General features: G+C 38.0%; 1 protein-coding gene across 3 annotated transcripts in view; it reads left to right on the top strand.

Moving 5' to 3' along the window:
• Positions 1-21881, top strand: part of BRAF (B-Raf proto-oncogene, serine/threonine kinase) — a 296643-nt gene that overhangs the window by 248860 nt on the left and 25902 nt on the right. For 2 of the 3 annotated variants that reach the window (XM_083832332.1, XM_083832331.1), the window contains exons 4-9: positions 4572-4675; positions 5415-5517; positions 6757-6905; positions 7965-8084; positions 16048-16207; positions 17857-17893. In XM_083832332.1, coding sequence (XP_083688458.1) covers positions 4572-4675; positions 5415-5517; positions 6757-6905; positions 7965-8084; positions 16048-16207; positions 17857-17893 — 673 coding nt within the window. Of the gene's footprint in view, positions 1-4571; positions 4676-5414; positions 5518-6756; positions 6906-7964; positions 8085-16047; positions 16208-17856; positions 17894-19300; positions 19421-21881 lie in introns of all 3 variants that reach the window. The other variant, XM_083832333.1, reaches the window with a different exon arrangement.

The following is a 21881-nucleotide window of genomic DNA, read 5'->3' as shown; positions in this document are numbered from 1 at the left end:
GGTGGGAGGTGTCCCTGCCCATGGCAGGGGGATGGAATTGGATGGGCTTGAAGGTCCTTTCCAACCCAAACTATTCTGTGATTCTATAAATACTTTTCTGTCCATAGAAATGGCTTACATGGGTAAAAGAAATGAGGAAATGGTGCGATAGTTATTTTTAGACTGTTTAGATGGTAAGACTGGCTTGAGAATTTTTGGAGGCACTGGAATAATTTTCATTCGTTTCCTTGGGATTTCACGTTTGCAAAGTCGAGCGTGTGTTTTGGTGTCTTCGTGAATCACTGCTCGCCTGATGCAAGGTGCACAAGTAGGTTACTCTCTCTGCTATATTATTAAGCTATCTGCTTAACACATCTTGCAGTCTACATGGGCAGCTGCTGTGCCATTTCTTAGTTTTGTGTAGCCCATGCTCTTCTTGTTTTTCTTTTTGAAAGTTGTTTGCTGGATCAACTATTCAAACTTTCCTAAAAAACTAAACCTTTTCTGATTTACAAGTACTAGGTGTGTGAGTAACTTAGAAAACCCTCAGCAGTTAGAATTTGGAAGCAGATCCCCCAATTAGTAGTGTGAATTTTTGTAAGTGGTAACTACTGTGAAATGTTTAGCTTCTCCTACTTACAAAATAAAGGGATAAAAATATAATGGATGGACGTAATAATATTGAACATTTGTTGATGCAATAAAGTACAATGCTTGATTTACTGGATTACGGTAATAAGGGAATATATATTGGAGCAGATCAGAAACTCTCATGGGGAACCATCTTGGTCAAAAAATGTGGATGTGATTTGGTTAAAGCGCTCTGTGGGAAGCCTGTCAAATCTCTCGGCAGAACTGATGAAACCCCTTTGGTTGCTGTTGGCATGGGGCAACCCCCTGGCTGTGGGGCAGCTCAGAAGCTGCTCTGGGGAGCCCATCCATCAGCTGAAGAAATCCTTTTTGTTGCTTTCTTAAAATTGAGTCACTTTCCAAATCACGTTCTTGGAGCGAGATTTTTCTTCACCTTTGCCACAGTTTGGGTGTGAGAAGAGGATGGGGGAGAAAGAGAGGCTTAGATGTGATTTTTTTGCAGGGAGAGATTTCTCCTTTACAACAAGCTCTAGCATGGACTGGAGGAGGGGGCTGAAGGGCTCCATGCACAGATGGTGATGGACCGCACTGTACCAATCTGGGAAAGTGATTAATCAATACCAGAGGAATTTATTCTAGTTCTTCAGCCTTCTGTTTCTTTGCTCGTGAGTTCTGTTAGAGAATGTTCTAAATGTTATGCTGATTCAGGATCCTGATGGGTTTAAGAGGAATCAAAACACTTCGCTGTTTGTTAGCTGGAGCTTGTTGCAAATGGCAGTGAAGAGAACAAATGTTCTGGCCGTGTTTCTGATTACAAGTTGCATAAATATGGTTCAGAAGTTAATGAAAGGAACTTGGGGCAGTAATGCTGAGGAACAGTGAAAGATAGGTGAGGGAGATACTTAATGCACATTTTTTTGATAATCCTATTGCACTTATTTGGCTGTAGGTAACCTTCGTTCTGATATTTCCTAAATTTTGAGAGCTTGCTTTTCTGACTTTAGTGATCTCTTAAAAGTAAGTCTGTAACTTCATAGATCTTGTTTTCAACTGAATTAAAAAAAAAAAAAATTACATGAAGTGGCATCAGTGTAATCTATTGATAGCAGTGGAACCTTTAGGTTCCCAGTGCAGTCCTTTGCTTCATAAGGTGCTGAAGCATGCTGTTGTCCTTGATGTAAGATCAGTGCCAGAGGAAGAAAATGTCTTCCAAAAAGCAGAAGACTCCTTCCCATTTTCTCTTCATCATCTCTTCTTTAAATGTTAGTCACCTTCCCACTGCTTGGCTTTTCCTCTTTGTGCTGCCCCGTCTCCTTACCCAGTCTAGATTTTACTAGCCTGTTTTTTTCTAATACTGCCTTGAGGTTTTCTGCCTCAGCTGGAATCTCTTTCCCATCTCTACACTCATTTCTAATACCTCTCTTAGGCAGTCCTTTTTCCACTTGATGCTCCTTATCCGGACTGAGTTGTCTTTTCTTTTAATCACAGCATGAAAACTGCTTTTTCTGTAGTGCTCTGTGTTTCCCCAGCTGTTTCAACCAGTTCTCCCCTACTTGGTAGGTCATCTCATCTTTGTTTCCTGTCCTCTGCTTCATTTCACAGAATCGTCTAGGTTGGAAGAGACCTCCAAGATCACCCAGTCCAACCTCTGACCTAACACTAACAAGTCCTCCACTAAACCATATCACCAAGCTCGACATCTAAACGTCTTTAAAAGACCTCCAGGGATGGTGACTCAACCACTTCCCTGGGCAGCCCAGTCCAATGCCTAACAACCCTTTCAGATTTAGCTGCTCAGTCAGCCTTTCCTCCTTCATATTTGTTTTTTCCCACCAACCTACTGATGGCAATCCCATCTCCCAATGTACACGTGCTTTTCCTGGCCAGTTCAACTTTGTCCTGCCTCCATCTTCCATTTCTCTTTCATGATCAGCCACTTTCCTATATATTCAGTCCCCTTTTTCCCCTAGTTGGTCTGTCACCCTCCCGGTATTTCATCTCCCACCACCTATGGGTACTGAAGTGTTTGATGTTGCTGGAAAGTTAGACCTGACGTTCCTGTGGGGCTTCTACCTTGATCCAGCACGTGATGTACTTACAGGGAAAACAGCCTTGAGCTGCAGAACGCTCATTTATTTGTTTTTTAGAGATGGTTCATGGTTGGACCTGTCATGTGGGAGGCTGGAGTACACATCTGAAATCCTTAGAGATTTTAGTGAAAAATATTTATTCTGTATTTGTAAATATGTACGTTGGAGGCAGGGAGAAATATGTTACAAACAATTTCAGTGTGAACGGTTAGGTTGGTAGAAACATAAAACCTAGTCCTCTGTTGCTTAAAATGGAAAATTTGTTGACAGTATTGACAGTAATAGGTGCTCCCAGGCTCCCTGTTACACCGGGACTTAGTAACTGCTACGGATGTTTTATGCTGGAGGAGTGACCTACTTCTACAAGTGACTGAAAGCCACAACGTTAACTTTGAGGATGGGAAGAAGTTACTTAGGTTACTTCATAATACATCTTTTTATTAATCACATGCATAAAGCACAGTCAGTTGAGGTTGAATATGAAGATCATAAAGCAGTAAGTTAAAGGACAGTTTTTCCAAGGGATTAATAGAAGTTCTCTTTTAAAAGTTTACGTGTTGATCAGATGGAATGCCCAAACACCCTGTAAGGAATGTTTTCATATTAATGGGAGGAAGCTTGTGAAGCAAAATATTCCTTTAATGTGTCTGTTCTGAGAAAGCATATGCCTGAATTCTAGAAATGTGGTATATATAGCATAACCTCAAATGGTATTCACAAAGTTACTCGAAATAGGCTGCTACTTTTCACTGTCAACCTTAAGTGGGACATAGGGCACCTAAATACCCATGGAAATTTAAGTGCAAGGAGCAAAAACTAGGCTCTGATCCAAAGCCAGCTGAAGCTGATTAAGAGCCTTCTTTTGGCTACTGAGGGCTCTGGCTTAGGCTTCTCATAAGCTATAATTGAGTCTCAGGTGTTCAGACAGGCTTTTTTGGTTAGTCAGGTCTGTGGGTTTTCCTTTGATTCAGGTTTGTTGTGCTTGGGATGAGGTGCTCTGCATGAGTATAGGAAACATCCTAGTGCATATACCAATTGAAGTGTTACATATCTTCAGTATGTAGCTCTAGGAGTAGTGGGTAATATTCAACTATATCACCAGATTATGTATTGTTCTGTTTTCTGTGGTTTGATTCAATATTGTTAAATCACAGGTATGCTTAGAGGTGATGTACCTATTCCTATACAAGATAACTGCAGCTAGGAATAGAGTAGAAGCAAGAAAAGTATCTTTACTTTGCATAGTTTCCAGTTCTTTGTTTGGTTAGCTTTAGTATGCATCTCCATTCAGTCCTGTCAGATATTTTGAAATAGTGAAACAGAAGAGAGGAATACGTTTTTTAAGTAGGAAATATCTGTAGAGTTGCAAATATAGCTTAGTCAGAAATGGTCTACCTGACCCAGGTGATTGCTTGATCTTGTTTTCATGCTTATCTTCTATCTTAAAAATAAAATGGTTACATTTTATTATGATTTTTTTTGAGGGTGGTCCAGGCTGTTAGTTTTTCTACTTGAATTTCAGTTGGCATGTTGCCCTACTTAATCTTACAGCCCGGCCTGAATTTTTTTTATAGATATACATAGTTATTAGCTATCTGTGTGCTATGTCTCCACTTTCTTCAAGGTGAGGAGAGTTGGAAGGTCATCTCTCAGAGTTGTGTGAAGATTTGATTCAAAACACTAGTAGAAATGTAGAGCTTGTTCTCGTTTCTAGTTGAGCTAGATTGCTTATATGCTATTCACCAGTTTAATTTTTTTACAGGACAAAAAAAAATTGAGAAACTCTTACTGAGTGTTCTGTAAAGGGTCACAAAAGTAGGTTTTAACACTTACGGGTCAAAATGTTTGCATCAGTTTGAGGAGATGAATTGGAACTTGTTTTAATCCCTTTCTTTTATATTTGACATCTAGGTTCCGGCAAGATGCGGGGTGACAGTCCGAGACAGCCTAAAGAAAGCTCTGATGATGCGAGGTCTTATTCCGGAATGCTGTGCTGTTTACAGAATACAAGATGGGTATGGTTTGCATGATGGTTTTTACTCTTAGAATTTCTTCTTGGGGTTACCCAGCTTGGCCAATTCTATCCAGTATTACAGAAGTTGTTTTCAGAGTTTAGAATGATATGATACTTTATGCTAAGACAATTTGTGCCTTGTGGATGTGTCTAAAAAGAATGGCAAACTTCTGTATTGTGCCTGTTCTTGTAGTGATTAAATTGTTTTCCAGAATAGTATGTCCTTATAAGCTGTCAAAACTCTGTTGAAATTTCTGGTAACTAAACAAGTATTAAATGGGTTTCTTAACCTTTTTGGTTTTATTTGACCTGGTTATATGCAATATTAATTGAATATAGAGTTCCTGTGAAAAAATTTACATTGAGTTTCTGACGCTAAAAAGTTGGTAAATTATCTTACTGCACAAAATTAGCAGTCTCTTTGGAACTTTTATGGAACAGGTAGTTTCACAGGCACTTTATTTGATCAGAAAAGTATATATGTCTCCCTGAAATCAAGGAGTTGGCCACTATTGAAGCTGGTTGGGAAAGAAGTGCATTTCTTTCATGCCGCTTGTCCAGGGAAGAAGTGCTGTCCTTGGTGTGTGCTGAGCTTAGTGTCTTGCCTTTGAAGTTTCCTGCAGTTAGAGGCTAGGTAGCAAGCCTCCACAGTGTAGAGATCTACCTGATCTCACATCTTCAGCAGGAGACGTGCAAGGGCTTGTGTGCCGGTGCTAACGAGAGGCTTATTTACACTTCAGAGAGAAGAAGCCAATTGGCTGGGACACTGACATTTCCTGGCTCACAGGAGAGGAGTTGCACGTGGAAGTCTTGGAGAATGTGCCACTCACGACACACAATTTTGTATGTACCGTTTTTTGTGAAATGCTGAGTAGGGTTAAGTCGACATTGTGCTTTCAAATTCAAATTAATGACTTTGAATAATATTTTGTATCTGTGGGATGTGGTGGGGGTTACAAAAGACATTTTTAATCACAATAGCTTAGATTAATTACGTGTAATTGTAGTTTAAATAAATGATGTTAAAGGATACTTGATCCCCCTTAAAACTTTCACATTTGGATGGAATATACCCTCTAAAATCTATAAATGTAGTGGTTTTAAATCAGCACTGCATTGCAGAGCTGTAATAATAATCTACTATTTTTGTATTGCTGTATCTATAAAATGTATTCTGGGCCTCCCTGCTGGCTCTGCAGCAGCAATTAACTAATGAACTAACTATTCCCAGAGCGGCGCTGACATCATCAGTGATGCTAGTGCACAAATATGTTTTGACCTGATAAGGCACAAAGTACATGGAAGCTGCTAAACAGAATCCATCTACCCTGTTCCAGCTCCACACAGAATCCTGGAAATAATGTTTGTCATATTGAGAAGAAACACCTTTTATTTAAATAAGTAAATCAATCAATAAGCAAAACTATTCGCAAGCTTCTTAAGCTGTTTTACTCAAGTTAGTTTGGCTGTGGCTAGTTAGACGAAAGTATAGTAGGCTTAACATTTTTGTGTATCCTTGTAAAATTTTGATTATTACATGTAGTAATGTAACTAGAATATGTATTTTTATGCCAAGTATTGCTAAGTTTGAAAATGAAACTAAAGATTTTTCCCTTATAATGTGGGGATACTATATGTTCACCCTCTTGCAATTTTAAATTATTTTCAATAATGGGCCATAGATACATGCCAATTTTGTATTTCCAGTCCTGTGAGTGTTGGATAGAAATATAATTTGGCTCCTGGAAAAATGAGATGAGAGAATCTTTCAGCAGTTTTTGTTGTCACAGGTTGCATCCGAACTATGTTCTGAATTTTCGTCTCTAGCATAACATGCTGTTTTGCTTCAGATTCGCTGCTGGTTTTTTGCTGCTATTGAAGTACTAATTCAAATAAGTAGTTGAAAGATAATGCCTGAAGGCTATTTCAAAAAAGACATTTTTTAATGAATCTGTTCAATATATAAAACCGTAGCTCCGGCATCAAAAAAAATCTTATAAGTGTATTTGTGGGAGGTGAAAGCAAATAGCCTTTCTTAGGCTTACAGGAGGACTTTAATTATGATTATTTTTTACAATTTAGGTACGAAAAACATTCTTCACGTTAGCATTCTGCGACTTTTGTCGAAAGCTGCTTTTCCAGGGATTCCGATGTCAGACGTGTGGCTATAAATTTCACCAGCGCTGTAGTACAGAAGTGCCACTGATGTGTGTTAACTATGACCAACTTGAGTAAGTAATCACAGTTTGTTTTAAAGTTGATTTCTTATGTTAAATCTTCAGTTCAGGTAGTCAGAGTTGTTGCCTGAAAAAAATGTAGGAGCTCAACTGTTCTTCTGAGACTCCTTAATTCATATTCTGTCTGTGAGGGTTCAGACAACCAGTTCCAGTTTTTTTTATTTTTTACTGGACTATGAAATCCTTTCTTTGAAGCATGAATAGGGTGGCTGAGCACTTGACGGCATGAGACAGACTTCTCATTGTTCACAGATGTAATTCTTAATCAAAACTGGTTCTTCATTATGTGATGGCTAGGGCCTTGTTTAAATGTTTAGATGTAGATCTCTCTTCATCCTGAAAAAATGTTAAGAGACACTAGTTTGATATGGTCAAACTGCAGTTGGTTTTGAAAATAAATCCACTAATGAATAAGAAACATAAAAACATGCCTCAAATATTCGTGTGTTCTTGAATTTAACTGTTGATTTGTGTAAGCCTCGAGGTTAAGAATCTGTAGTGAGTTTGATCACACAACACAAAGAAGTTTCAGCATAGGCTATTAAGTCTCTTAAGTAGGCTTTTATATAAGGAATCACTTAATGCTAGTTTTTTCTGCAAGAATGAATTTAACTCTTGCTTACATTGGTATTTATAGCAGTTGCCTTGGGCACCTTTAGAGGATGTGCTCAAGGCTTATGGATAACTTTTACCTATTTGTCATTTGATTTTGGCATTACATCAGTGCAAATATTCAAATAAGTTCCTGTACTCAATGTATAGGTATTTGTTGTGTATTCTTGAGGGACCAGATGTTTAAAATTTCAAATAACAGACTAAAAGGTTATCTTCTGCAAAGGTATGTTTAAGGCATGATCCTTTGATCCCTTCTCAAGTAAATAATACTTCTAACAAATCTTACAGGTTAATGTGTTAGCATAGGCTTTATTTTAAAACTTATAAATTAATCAGTGCTGGGTTTGTATGTGTTTTTGTTTTTTTTTAATCTGAGTGTTGTGAAGCTTCTGGGTTTTGCACGAGTTAGGTTGTTTTTGTTTTGTTCTTGCCTCACAGTTTGCTGTTTGTCTCCAAGTTCTTTGAACATCACCCCATACCGCAGGAGGAGGCCTCCTTAGGAGAGACCACCCCAGCATCTGGATCGTACCCTTCAGTGCCCCCCTCAGATTCTGTTGGGTATGACCTTATTCCTGCTGTTTAATAACATATATTTCAGTACTGTATGTTTAGAAACACTCAAAGTACTACTCTGCAACCCTCTCTACATTTTTGTAATTTGGCTTGTCATGCAAATATATCCACATGTGCTTAACTTCAAAGAAGTGAATGTTTCCATTCACATGAATGGCATACATTAATAATGAGTCTAAGTTAAGCATGTGCAGAAGTGTCTCTAGAATTGGGGCTTTACCTGTTAAACTGATTTCTTCTTTATGGTAGTTCAGACCTGGTCTAAACTGGAAAGATTTTATACTTAAAGTCAAAGCAAACCACAGTTACCTCATCACAAGTTATTTTAGTTTGTGTTATCAAGCCATGATGTATTTGCGTTGCAGTGACATACTTCTGTTTCAGAGTAAGCCATACAGAATAAGTTTATTCACAGTATAAGATTGGTGTGAATAGGTGGCAATTCCAGGTTCATAATACTGCTTTAGGAGCTTTTTCACTCACACATGACTTTAGTGTCCTCCGGATGAGCTCTCTTCCTCCTATTTAGATGTTGGGATATACCAAGAACACCTGTTGCCAATCCAGCTTTTGTAAAATTAGACTTCTTAAAAATTGACTGTGGCCCTCATCCCCTGTATTTCCAACAAAGATTCTGGATCTTTCTCTGTGAAGAGATAATGGACCATGTTTAGATTGTTCCTACTAACTAAGAGATCAGACAACCAACACTAGATAGCTGAATAAATCTCCAGGAAAGAATAGTTCAAGGATGTGCATCAAAGTCAAGTATCCTGATGCAAATTTGTTAAAACACCAATGACAAAAGCCTTCAGGAAAATGCTCCTAGGACATGTGCATACTGTGTGGAGATGAACTGAATTTGGCAGAGGCTGTCTTGGAATTCTGAGCATTTTGCCCAGACTAAAGAACACAGCAGAAAGCTACACTGGCACCTGTGGACTTTGATTGGAAGAAAAATTCCCTGAACAACCAAGACTATTTTTGAAAGATCAAATATGATACCTCCCAGGAAACAGATTGACAGTGCTGCAGAGGGAACCTCATTTGGTAAGTACAAAGAGAGACAATATTCTTACTGGCTTTAATCTGTGCAGTTTGAGCCAAGTTTTGGAAGTGCCTTTTCCAGGTAAGGGATATTGCCTTCCAGTGCTGTAGATGTTAGTGCAGCAGATTGTGGACAAGCCTGCTGCTGTAGCCTTGTGAGCTAAGCAGGCTCTGGTGCCATCATGATAGAGTTGAAACTAAAACCAAGCCAGAATTATTAGTCTGTGATGAAGCTTGTTCATAACAAATGTGTTAAATACCTGTGAAGGCCAAAAGGCCCTATATCCCTGATCCTAATATGTTTTATGTATTTTCCTACTTCTCAGTTGCCTCTGCCCTCACAATCATGACTTGTTACCAGTTCATGAGGACACAACAGGATGAATTATATTAATTGATACACACAGTAGTACTTCAGGCAATTGTAGTTTTGTGAAATGAATACTGAAAGGAAAAACTATGAAACAAAAGCTGGTTAATGCCTTAAGGTTTATAATGTTATTTTTATACATGTGAAATTAAATATACTTGCCAGTTGAGGTTAAAGAGCTTCTTCTAAATGTTGCATCCATAAATAGTTGTGGTTACAGGAGATGTAAAATGTTTCTAGCTTTTCTACCTTTTTGCTTTTTTCCCTTGCTGCATACTTCATTGTTAAATAAGTGAACAAAAAGGCATGCTGCATGCCTTCAGAGGTCTGTTTATTTTGAAAATGTTTTATGATTATGAGCTGGTGTTAATAAGCAGTATGCATGTTACGAAGCTGTGCAGTCATGTATTTAGACATGGTTTTGTTAAAGGGTATTGCTACAATATGGGGCAGCAGCCCAACTAGAATCAAAAAGTCTGACATTTCAGGTTATTTTGACTGAGAGGAGAGTAAAGGAATGAAGTTATTTAGAGTTGGGCAATGGGATTGAAAATATGAAAAACTAGTGCTTTATTAACACTGTTACTAGTTTAATAACTACTCCTTTAATTTCTCTGTTCTCCTAGCATCTTGCATGGCACAGCCCACAGAGGAAGGGATGTTACTAATTCTTTGGTAAACCTGAGGAAAGAGAAGGCAAACATCCTTCTTCATCTTTAGCCTTGTGAAGGGATGCCAGCTGCAGGCAGTGTCCAAAGAAAGGAAGAGTTCATGTTGCAAGACAAGCTCAAGAGCAAAGGCGTGTATGACATGCTGAGAAATAAATGGTCAAGGGATCAGATGAAGTTGCAAAGAGAAAGGGACGGAAAGAGAACATTGGACATGGTGCAAAAGCTGATAAACGTGCTGAAAAACTTTGTTGCACTTTGCTCACGTGTAACATCCTAAAGCAATCCAGTCCTGTAGCCTTGCGTTCTTTCAACTGTAAGGAAGAGGCAGTTCGTCCAGATGTTCCACCCCAAGGGAAGCGCATGTGGTCTTGACTTACACATTTCTGAACCCCTTATTAAAATGTGTCCAGCTTTCACGTTAGCTCTCGGTCCCAGTTTAGTTCTCTCAGTTTGCACCATCATGTTGTGCAAAAGTTGTCAGTTGTAGTCTGGACTTAACTGGAAAGAATTATTAAAGTGTAGGTCTCCCTTCTAGTAGTCATTTGTAATAAAATTGAAGTACATAAACTGTATATAATACATTGTATTCATTTCATTCATTGCACTATTATAAAATTTCTTCTGCATCTGTGCTTGTAGAACATGAGTACCACATTTCTTTGAACACAGTTCACCGGATCTTACAGATATATGAAAAGGAGAGAGTAGTTCTTCAGAATATTATGAAGTTTTCTTTTTCTGCTTCCATCTATTCTCTCAGATATTGGGCAAAACTCAGCAAACTCATGAGGTAGATATTATGTCAGGGTGAGCACCCTGGGGATGGGGGTGGAATAGGGTCAGACTTGAGTAGCACAGAGGCAGATGGGACTTGATAAAAGCTGGAAGCCTCTGCTTTGCTTGAGGTAGGATACTGCTAGCAAGCAATTAGCAACATCTTGGCTTATTAAAAAACAAGATTTCATGCTTGATCTTCCTACATTTGAGGAAGGAAGAGGGACTGTCTGGTGCACCATTCTTGGAAGCTTGCCAGCCCCTGCCTTAGAGCAGGCTCTAACCTATGATTAAACACCTCTGCTTTCCTTTCTGTCTTCCAAATGTTCACTGATCGTTCTGCCTCAGCTGAAGACATTTAAATGTCTAGAAAAGGTTCTGAATAGCTGATGAAACAAAGATGCATTCTTACAAGGTTGCATTTAGTGCTACAACACCATTTTAAATATACTTGTTTTATTGCATAAAACAATGATTAACTTTTTTCCTAAAAATTCTGGCACCAGCCCTTTTCCAAGCCACTGCCTACAAACGTTAACAGACTTCTTATGATACCCACTTTGGTATGCCATCTTGATGAGCAAAAAAGGCCTGGTATCAGCATCCTTAGACAATTCCTCTTTATTCTGTACAAAAGGTGGGGGAAACCTATTGTTCCCCTAAACTTGATTTGCAAAAACATGGCAGTGCACTGAGACCTGACTGGGAGGAGTAATGACAGCCATAGGGGTCCTCTCAGTAGCCCCTCATATATGAAGCTGTCAGAAGCTTTACAAAAGCATTGCAAAGCTCTCATCAGGGCCAAAAGACAAGTATGAATGCATACTATTGTGATAATCTTCTTTTACACCTACAAACTGACATGCAGGAGAACATTTACCATGGTAGAAAAAATACACTAATCCCTATGAAGTTGTGTGTGTTGAAGATCTGTCCTATGGTGCTTTTGGGATGACTAGTTGCTAATGCAGCTGAAATAACATTTTATCCCAGATCCTTAACAGTTCTTAGAAATTGTCTGAAAATGGAAGTGTACTGTGCTCCTCAATAACAGCAGTAGTAAAAAAAAACAAACCCAATTGTACTGTGGTATATGTGCAAAAAGGAGAAAAAAAAGCTGTTGTAGTCTGACATGCATTTTGGCTTGTGATAGATTCTGATGAGTGTGCAGTCTACCAGGTGAACAGGGTGCTGAGCCCTGGGGCTAACTGAGATATACTTTTACTCTTAAGTGGCATATACACTATAACTGTACAAATGTGAATTTTCTGCTTAGGTCTTTGCCTAACTACAGCAAAACAAAAATTCTAACAACAATCTTGAAGCCCAAACAAACCTCTTTCGAAAAAAAATCTTTCCTGAGTAGACCAGCTCTTAACTCACCAATATGATTTTTCATATATTTGAAGGAAATTGCTAACTTATATTTTTTTCGTATTTGTAAAGCATACTAGCCTGTAGTTGTATCATTGCAAGTTCTGAAATACGGGGGGGGTACTGTGTGTGACACTATAAAGATGTTATACATGAAGTAGTGTGTGGGCACTTTTGAGTTACCATCCATTTTCCAGTGGACCTAGTTTTGCAGAATAGTAAGTCTATGGACACATTGGCATTTGCTATGGTTGACAAAGTGTAAAACAACTACACCTATCTGCAGTTCATTTAGTTAACTAACTTAGTTATTGCCTGAGTTAGGTAATTTAGGCTTACTTCTGTCTCCTGACAAAACCTCCTTCTCTTTTCATAAAAACAGAGGGAACAATGTGCTTATCCCAAATCCACAGCTTAAGGAAATAGCACGTTCTGTTATACCACCAAGAAAGGTTATAATTTATTTTTTTAAAAAATCTAGATTTGACAACTCTATCAGCTTGTTGCCTGGGAAGCTGAGAATCTTTTGGTAAAGGAATGCCCACACTTAGGAGGCTGGAAGAAAATGTGGTACAACCTCTCTAGGATGTCAGAACGTTGACCTTCTCATTTGCAGAAGGTCTCTTCCAGCGAGGAGGTTGTACACCAACCGCTTACAAAGTCCACAGGAGCAACAGATACTGAGATCTTTGAATTTAAACTTTTCTCCTCTAAGCTGCAGACTGCCTACATGTATGCCACAGTAAACAGTTCTTGGCAGCCGTTGTGCTCTGGTCCTTTTTTCTTTTTTTTTTTTTTTTTGGCAATTTCTTTGCTGGCATTTACTCCTTCAGCATAGCCTGCAGATCCAGTTTTGTAACTTGCCCGGAACAGACAACGTCGCCCTCTTCCAAATGATGATAGCTGGTCCTTTTTGCTCCAGTGTCCCTTCCATCTTCCTGGGGCAGATGAAACTTCAGAATACTCTTAAGAATGGGCAAGGATTGCTGTACGCTTTGTGATGATGTGTCTTCTGTAGAGAAGATGCAGATTAAGATACAGTCTTTGCTGCAGACAAGTAGAGGCTGCTGGTAATCTCTCCAGAGCTTGTGATCCCAGTAGGCCACCCTGGCTAGTAAACCCCTTGTGTCTTTCTCTTTGCTTTTCAAGCAAAGTTCACGTTTAGCAAAAATAACCCACCTTGTGGTGAGTGTCCCAAGAATACTCGTAAACGAAATCCTGAATGTATAGCTACAAAAAGTGAATAACTGCTTATGAGATCTCTATCTCTGGATTCTTTGGTGTCTAAAACCCAGAGATACTCCCGGTAAGTTTAGCAAAAAAAGAGTTCTTTATCAAGCCGTAGGTTGTGTTTTTTTTTTCCTAGAGATCTCAACTGCCCCCACAATTCCATGAGTAGAAAGATCTATTCACGTTGTTTTTAAAACATGATGTGACATAGCACGTTATCTGTGCTAGCAAAATGAAAGGCTTGATGACCCATGACCAGAAATACAGAAGTATTTGCAGATTCCCTTAGTAGATGACTTAAAAGAGGATATAATTGAAACAATATTTCTGCAGTTGGGTTTTCTCTCCCTCAGCTTACTCACAATCACAGAAGCTCTAATTGCTTCTGTTCAAGTTGTGTGGCAGAGCTTAAATGCTCTCTCATGGTCATCCCTGATGCAATGATCTGGTGCTTGTTGTTACACATTTCCCTTGATTTCATTATTTCAAGGAACTCTCAGGAAGTTTGAGCAGGAGTTAGCTGTCCCAACAATGGCAGTACTAGCCTGATTTTTATTTATTTTTTTTTTACTTTTCTGAAGTCTTTCTATGCACCATCAGACGCACTTGCCTTGACATTAAAATTTAGTATCTTGGAATGTCAGCCACATCCTGTGCATGCATCTGCAGTGCCCCATCTCCTGATGTGTGTTCTAGTTGCATAATTTTCTTACAAAATGTTCGAGAGTTCCAAACTTCCTCATCTGCAATAGAAATGATTTTAACTAGCTGTGCTTCTGAGCATCTTCAGAAATGCTGAGCTATTGAAGACACTTTGTTGCTTCCCATTGTCTTCCCAATATTCGTATTCTGTCATATGACAATAGGTAATCACATTTTTTAAATGATTAAAAAAAAAAAAAAAAACTATTCTTCCTTCTCCCCCCCCTCCTGTTCCCTAGACGTAATCTAGGTATTTTATTATAAGACTTACTACGCTGTTGTTGGAATTCATTGGCAAGTGCCGTGTTTGCCCATTCTTGATGACGAGACTTGGCCAGGAGGGAAAGGACATCAGATACTTAGGGTACTGGTAGCACTGAGTTCTGGGATCCATTCCAAACTGTATTAAGAACTGTAACTGCAGGTAGGGTAACAGTCTCCTTTAAAGCAGACCCATTTCCGAATAGACATCAGAGATGCTGTTGAAAGCTAACATGTATCCAAAAGATCTTTGGAGAGACCAAGGAGCATTTACTTACAGGAGACAGCACCAGGACCTGTTGCTGCTGTGGGCTGTTGTATGATTTATTTCTGAAGCTTCTCCCTGTGGGCATGGTAACTCATGAGTAATTTAATAGCTGGAGGACTATCCTCTTCTGCTAGGAGTTGTGTTTTCTGTAGGTTCTAAAACCTTGTTGTCAGCTACCGAGTGTATTTTAAGAATATCATTTTCTTACACTTTTAAACTTTATTAAACATAAAAAGATGTTTTGTTTTGTTTTGTTTTTAACTCAGAATGCAACAAGTATTTCTCATTGAACTTCTTATATCCATTAAATTGAATCATTAGACTTAACAGTGATTGACCTTGACTTGAGTGAGAGAGAAATGCCTGTTTATTGTACTTTACCAAAATAGCGGGATAACCAAATAAGAGACATCCTGCCTTCTAACAAAAAAAACAAGTGTGTAATGTTTTGTTTTTTAAAAATTTGATTCATGATACTGTAAATTAAAGATTTTTATCTACGTTGACTGGCAGCAATTGTATTTCTTCAGAAAACTTCTCTGTATATTCTGAACACTTATCTTTAAAGTCAGATCTGTTGCATTGCCTTACTGTAGCAGAGTAACTAATGTTTGAAATGTTGCACTATTCACAGTTATTTCCTAAAAGGTGGGGTAAAAAGTTGATATATTTATTTTCAATATCAATAATTCGTATTACATTGGCCATAGTACTACTTATGGTGGGTGACTGCTATTTAATTTTCAGTCTTTCTTCACTGCACAATAATCCTATCCATACAATTTTTTGTGACATCTTTGACCGTTATGTTGATGTGAGGTGTTAAGCATTTTTTAGTTCTTAATAGGTGGCCATTAAAAAGAGCATACTGCATTAATTCTGAAGTTAAGAAACTGCACAACATGTCAGTATCTTCAGTGCATGTTGAGCTACATGAATTGTTTCAGATCAGAATTTAGTATTACTAGTTATTATATGGCATGCTAGGGTTTGTTTTGTATGTGTGATTTTTTTTAAACTCAGAAAACTTCATTGCCACGTAATTAGGTAGTCTCTGCAGCAGAGAGTTGTTGCAATTGATCCTAGGGGAGTAGAGATCATTCATTATAAATTGTTTTTATGCAGGCCTTTAGACCAGCTGGTTTTTATGTATGTATTATTATAGTTGAAAAGGATTTACCACACCCACTATGCAGTATTTGAAGCCATTTGTAGACCTAAATCCTCTTTTTCCTTGACTTTGTTTCTCAGACCATCAATTCTCCCTAGTCCTTCTCCTTCAAAATCCATTCCAATCCCACAGCCCTTCCGACCAGCAGATGAAGACCATCGGAATCAGTTTGGGCAACGCGACCGATCCTCTTCAGCTCCCAATGTTCACATCAATACAATCGAGCCAGTCAATATTGATGTAAGTATTAATAACATTTCAATCAGAAACAGCAGATTTGATGTTTCCCTTATGAATATCAGGGTGTTAAATTTATCATCTGTATACATGAGGACTATAGTTCTAATCTAATCCTTGGTCATCTGTCAGAATCTTCATAATTCCCAAGAAATAAGTTTTTGCTATTGTGAGATGTATAAATACAGATAACCCATTCTCGACAAGCAGAAGCTGCCTTTTGACAGTTCAAAGTATTTTACCACAAACCACTACTCTTTTTTTTATTAGTCGTAAGGCTTATACTGCTAGCTGTACCACACCATTAAGAGTATAAAAGCCAGCAACCACTCTTGCAAACTATTATATGAATTAAGCGTATTTATTTATGTGCAGGATAGTTCTGTTTTTTTGTGTGTGTGTTTTTGTTTGGTTTGGTTTGTTTTTTCTACTGTTTGCAAGTAAGTGCCCTTCCTGGCATTGAATGAAATTAAATTATTGCAGTAATCTGAGTAGAGATTTACTGAGTGTTGCTTAGGATTTCAGGATCCCAGTATATACCCCTATATTCTGGGCTCCTGTATTCTAAGTATTCTCTTGGAGTGTTAAGAAACTGCTACACTTAACTTGTTTTCTATTTTTTTGAAAATTTTGGATGCTGAATTGTAATAATAATAATAGTTGATACTAAGAGTAAGGCTAGCTAGGTTCTTTCAAAATGTTGGTCACAACATTTCTAATATTGCTAATGTATACAGCTCGTATTTTACCAGTCCAGTCTTTAGAAATTCATTATTTGTCAGGTGATCAGTCTTGAAGTCTGCCTTGGCGTCAAGGCACAAAATCTGTTTTGCATGTGAGCTGAGCAAAAAATTGAATGTTAACTGAGTTTTAAGAAGGTGGCTTAAAATTGCTACGTGACATACAGCAGTGGTGCAGCTGAGAGGCAGGACCGATGTCTTCAGCAGCAGTGCAAATGTATAACAGAATGAACTAATTGTGTAACCACTAAAAAAAAATGGTTTGATGGTGCAAATGAACTTACGGAGGGAAGCTACTAAAATTTTCTTGTGTTAAGAAAATCATTAGTGTAGGTTCCTTATCGTTTGGATACGCCATAAAAGGTACTCTCAGTTAACAGTGGATAGTGGATTGCAAGTGAAGGAAATCTTTCACAGTCGGTCATTTCTGCAGAGAGCGGAGTGCATCTGGGTATGCAAACGAGGTGCCTTGTTACGAGACAAGAACTAAGCAGAACTCATTTGACTGACTTACCTCAGTACAGGAAATTGGTGTCCCAGCTTCTGATAAGACAGTTCAAACAATTTGTGTCGCAAACACTGTAACCAGAATGCTTGGTTCAATATTTCTTTGTGCATTTTGGATAACTGCATGTTTAAATCAATATTTTCATGTCAGCATCTATTTTCAGGGCTGTGCATTTCAGTTTACTACTGGGAGATGCTTTTTTAAAGTAAATCATTTTTAAAAGTTTAATGGTTGTTATAAATAGTTCTTCAGAGTCACTCCTGTTAGTAAGCCAGGATAGGAAACAAATTCTATTTCATGGCCAGCGTATAAAGTCAAGGATTCTCAGTTTGATCACTCTCAATTGATTCCGGAATATAAATGTGATAATACTTAAATACAATTTATTTTTTTTTAATTTATAGGACTTGATTAGAGACCAGGGTGTACGAGGAGAGGGAGGTAAGTAATGTTTAAACTAGCTAGGGTGCTATATTACACAATTGCTGTCCTTTCCCTTTGTTCTACTTCCTTCTATAAAACACAGGCACAAATGAGAATATGACTAGAATAAAAAATGAATTTGCATTTGCTTGTCCATGAACTTAGTATTTGTCTGACAAAGGTTTGAGTCATTTGCCAGTCATTCTGGGAGTGGGGGAGACGGAAGGAGAAAAAGTTTTGAAGTGCTACCTAGTTTTTTAGCTTTAAAATTATCTTGCACTCTTGTTTTTACATACACATACACATACCCACACACACAGACACACACACTAATTCACTCACATGGCTGCACACAGATATGCTACAACTTCCAAACCCTCTCTCAAAGATTTTTATACCTGTTGTTAACCTTTCCACCCATGGAAACAACAGTCTTTGAAGACCATCAGCACAGTAGATGGACTTTCCATACAAACTGCTGCATCCTAAAGCAACATGAAGTGCTCCGGTTCTTCTCCCCCTCTACCCCTGCTGAAGATGCTGCTTTGCTGTACTGCATGCCTGTGCTAATCTCGGAACCAAGTTGTTAGGACCTTAAGTTAAAGCCAGGTCTCTGTTTCCTTTAATAACACCCAGCCGCAATTGACAATTAGGCCAGAAAATAGATTTATTTTTCTTGACATGTTACACATGGGCCTGTTAAGTCACTTCTCTCACTGGCTGTCAAGGTCCTGAGAGGGCTTCTTATATGCCATATTTATTCCTATGAATATAATCCTAATACAGAAATAATAATGAAATAATAATAGGGTAGGCATATGACAGTTTTTTCTAACTCCAGATTATTAACACAGCCATCTACTATTAATTGTAACTTGTTTAAGCCATAAGAAAATTCTGAATTATCTCAGTGCACTCCATCCTGATCCCCAAGGTTTTGTACCGTGGACTATCACTAATTTTGTTTCTCCCATCCAAACGTGTTCCTTTTTAGGATGGTACCTACCTCCCGCTTTGTATTTGAGGGAGCTGCTTTTTCTTATGCCAGCAATAGAACACTTTTTGAAATGAAATTTCCTTTAGTCTGCAAGCATACTAATTTAAAGTTTCCAGTTTTGGCTATTTTTGTATGTCTTGATAGGTGTGGCTTTCCACAGTTTTGCCCATTTTGTCCAGCATTTAAATGTTGTGCTATCATGTTGGTTTTAACTTTTGATCATAAACTGTCTGCTTGGCATCTGAAAACAATTGGCCATTCCCACTCCTGAAACAGAGTTTTTAGTAATTGACCTTTTTGTCCTTCAAAGTACAGAAGCGATCTATGAATAGGAGTCAAAGCATCCTAGTTATTTCCCATGACTTCTTTCATTTCTTCTATGTGTCTGTCTTTCTGTCTCTGCCTGCCCGTCTCTTTCTCTCTAACAGCCCCTTTGAACCAGCTGATGCGCTGTCTTCGGAAATACCAATCCCGGACTCCCAGTCCCCTCCTTCATTCTGTCCCCAGTGAAATAGTGTTTGATTTTGAGCCTGGCCCAGTGTTCAGAGGTAGTTGGGCTCTTCTTTCTTGTTTTCACCCAAACAAAATAAGTAAAACCACAGATGCTGTTTGTGCCTCACCCTCACACCGTGTGTATGTAAGTGTGTGAGTTTATCAAAACACCTCTGTTTTTTGCTTGGCCTGGCTGGAATGCTTTGAATGTGCTTTCCACACATACTCACTTTCACCTTTACACGCTTGGAAATTACTATAAATAAAGCCTGACTTAAATCTTCTAAAGCAAGGAATTTCATAGTTGAGGTTTTTATATGGACCTTGACATATTTTTTCGAAACAGAGGTCTTTGGATTGCATTAAAGTTTCAAAGACAACGTGGTGTCCTTAACTTAGAATTTCCTTGACTGTTCAGTTTAAGTCAGTTCAGTGCTTTAGCAGTTTCTATGTTTAATAATCTTTATTTTGAAACATAATCTAGGAAATCAAATGTGAATTACAAACATTTCCATTGATATCTTGCCAGGTCTCAAGCTTTTCAAGCATGGCAACTTTCAGCAAATACTGCATTTTGAGAATGTTTTATTGATACCACTTTGGGGCCCTGGATCGTTTAGGCTATGTAATTTTTATTTGGTAAATTTCCAATGAAACAGTATTTGTTTGTGTCCTGAACTGCATAAAATAATAGTCTTCCATTCTCAAGTTATTGACTCGGGTAATCCAGGCCTAAAGCTGTCAATGGATCTGTTGTATTGCACAAAATCCCCCCAAAAAACAAGGGATTTCATATGCTGGAGAAACCAACTATTAAGTAATAGCATGAAATATAAATATTTTGTCTATAAATGTAGATACGGGTAGTTAAGTGCATGTAGTGTGGTTTTCAAATGCTACCATCTTGGCTGTTTCAAAGACTTTTGTTGCAGAATATATCAGGAGGAGTTCACCATATGAACTGACTTGTAAAGTGGTTCCAGAAATCTTTGTAAGAAGACAGATGTAAGAAGACAAGCAAACTGACTGCAGAATGGAATATGCTAAATATAGCTTCAGAGTCCAAGCTAATAACTTAAGTCCAATGTTATCTGAAGTATTTCACAGTACTTCCAATAACTTAGAAAATAAGCCCTCTGGTATTATTACGAACAGATTAACTATCGTGTTCCACCATGTGCTGTAACTATTTCCACAGAAGGGTGGATATTGTGTTAGTGTTTCTATATCTTGGTATTAAAATTTAAGTAGGAGACTCCAGTTAACTTCTAAAGAAAACAGAATGTGTTTTCTTTAACATCTTAAAGTACAGCTTTGATTTTAAAGAGAAAATCTCTAAGCCAGTAAAATTTTGGAAAATAGCTCATGTTCTGGAAGCATCATAGATTTAATTCGACATATGTTTGATTTCAGACAAGTAATGTACTAAAGATTAACAGTATAGTAACCATAAAGTAAATATGAGCAGAGAATATGAACAAAAACCCATCCTTTAGGTCACTGTTTTCCAACTGCTTGTAAATGTAGTTAGGATGCCCAATTAAGCATTATTGTTGCTTTACCACGTGGGACAGAGTTCATGGGTGCTGTATCCCATTTTTGATATGTTGCTATGCCATTATTGTGCTCTTCCACTTTTAAACGTATGGATTTGAGCTCAATGAGAGAAAGGAGTGATGGATACATACAGTGTGATAAATTAGCACACAGAGTGGCTGAACTCAAGCACCAGTTACAAAAGTTACAAAGTGGATTTTGAATTCCAGTTGGCATTAGGAGACTTTTTTGGTAAGAAAGGGGCTTCTGAAGGAACATGAGGAGGAGTATTGTCCTCCACCACTGATGTAAGAGAAAGCCCTGGAATGTTGGAGGTCCGGTACAATGACATGCATTGTTTAGCAGAGCAGCATGAACTTAATTAACAGTTGACCCTATTTTATGTCCTTTGCATTGGGAGAGTCAGCATAACCTTGTTACTAATAATTATGGTGTATTTTAAAAAGCAGTGTCTAGTTAAAGTGTTCTATTTGTAAAGAGCCATTGGGGCTCTGAAACAGAGCTCCGTTAGTGACATTTTCCTACATAGCTTTGGTTAGACAGCATATGTGGTAGAGATGTACAGTTCTAGTTTGTACTTAATAGAATATGTTTCAAATAGCTAAGTAAAGTATTTGTTCCTTTGAAATCCTTTCTACAGTCTTATATTTACTTTTAAATAAGAGCTCCCTACTAAGAGAGAGCTTTAAAACAGCCAAATGGTTTTGAGGTGGCACTTGGAGACTCAGCTAGAAAACATTCCAATTTTTTGCATTTAGTTTATTTTGATTCCAAAGTACAGCGTCTCAGTTGTTTATTGGGTCCCTAAAAGGCTAGCTACAAGAAGTCTGAGAGGCAGCTGCTGCTAACTAAAATGCTACTACTTTTCTTGTCAAAGAAACTGGTGGAATTCAAAGCAAACATACGTATTTTTTCTATATAAAGAGACATTGTCCCTCTAATTCATGACGAAGAGACTGA

The sequence above is a fragment of the Anser anser genome (assembly GCF_964211835.1).
Source record: "Anser anser genome assembly, chromosome: 1".
Classification (NCBI taxonomy): domain Eukaryota; kingdom Metazoa; phylum Chordata; class Aves; order Anseriformes; family Anatidae; genus Anser; species Anser anser.
Note: the sequence above shows the minus strand (reverse complement) of the source record. Positions and strands in the feature narration are given on the sequence as shown.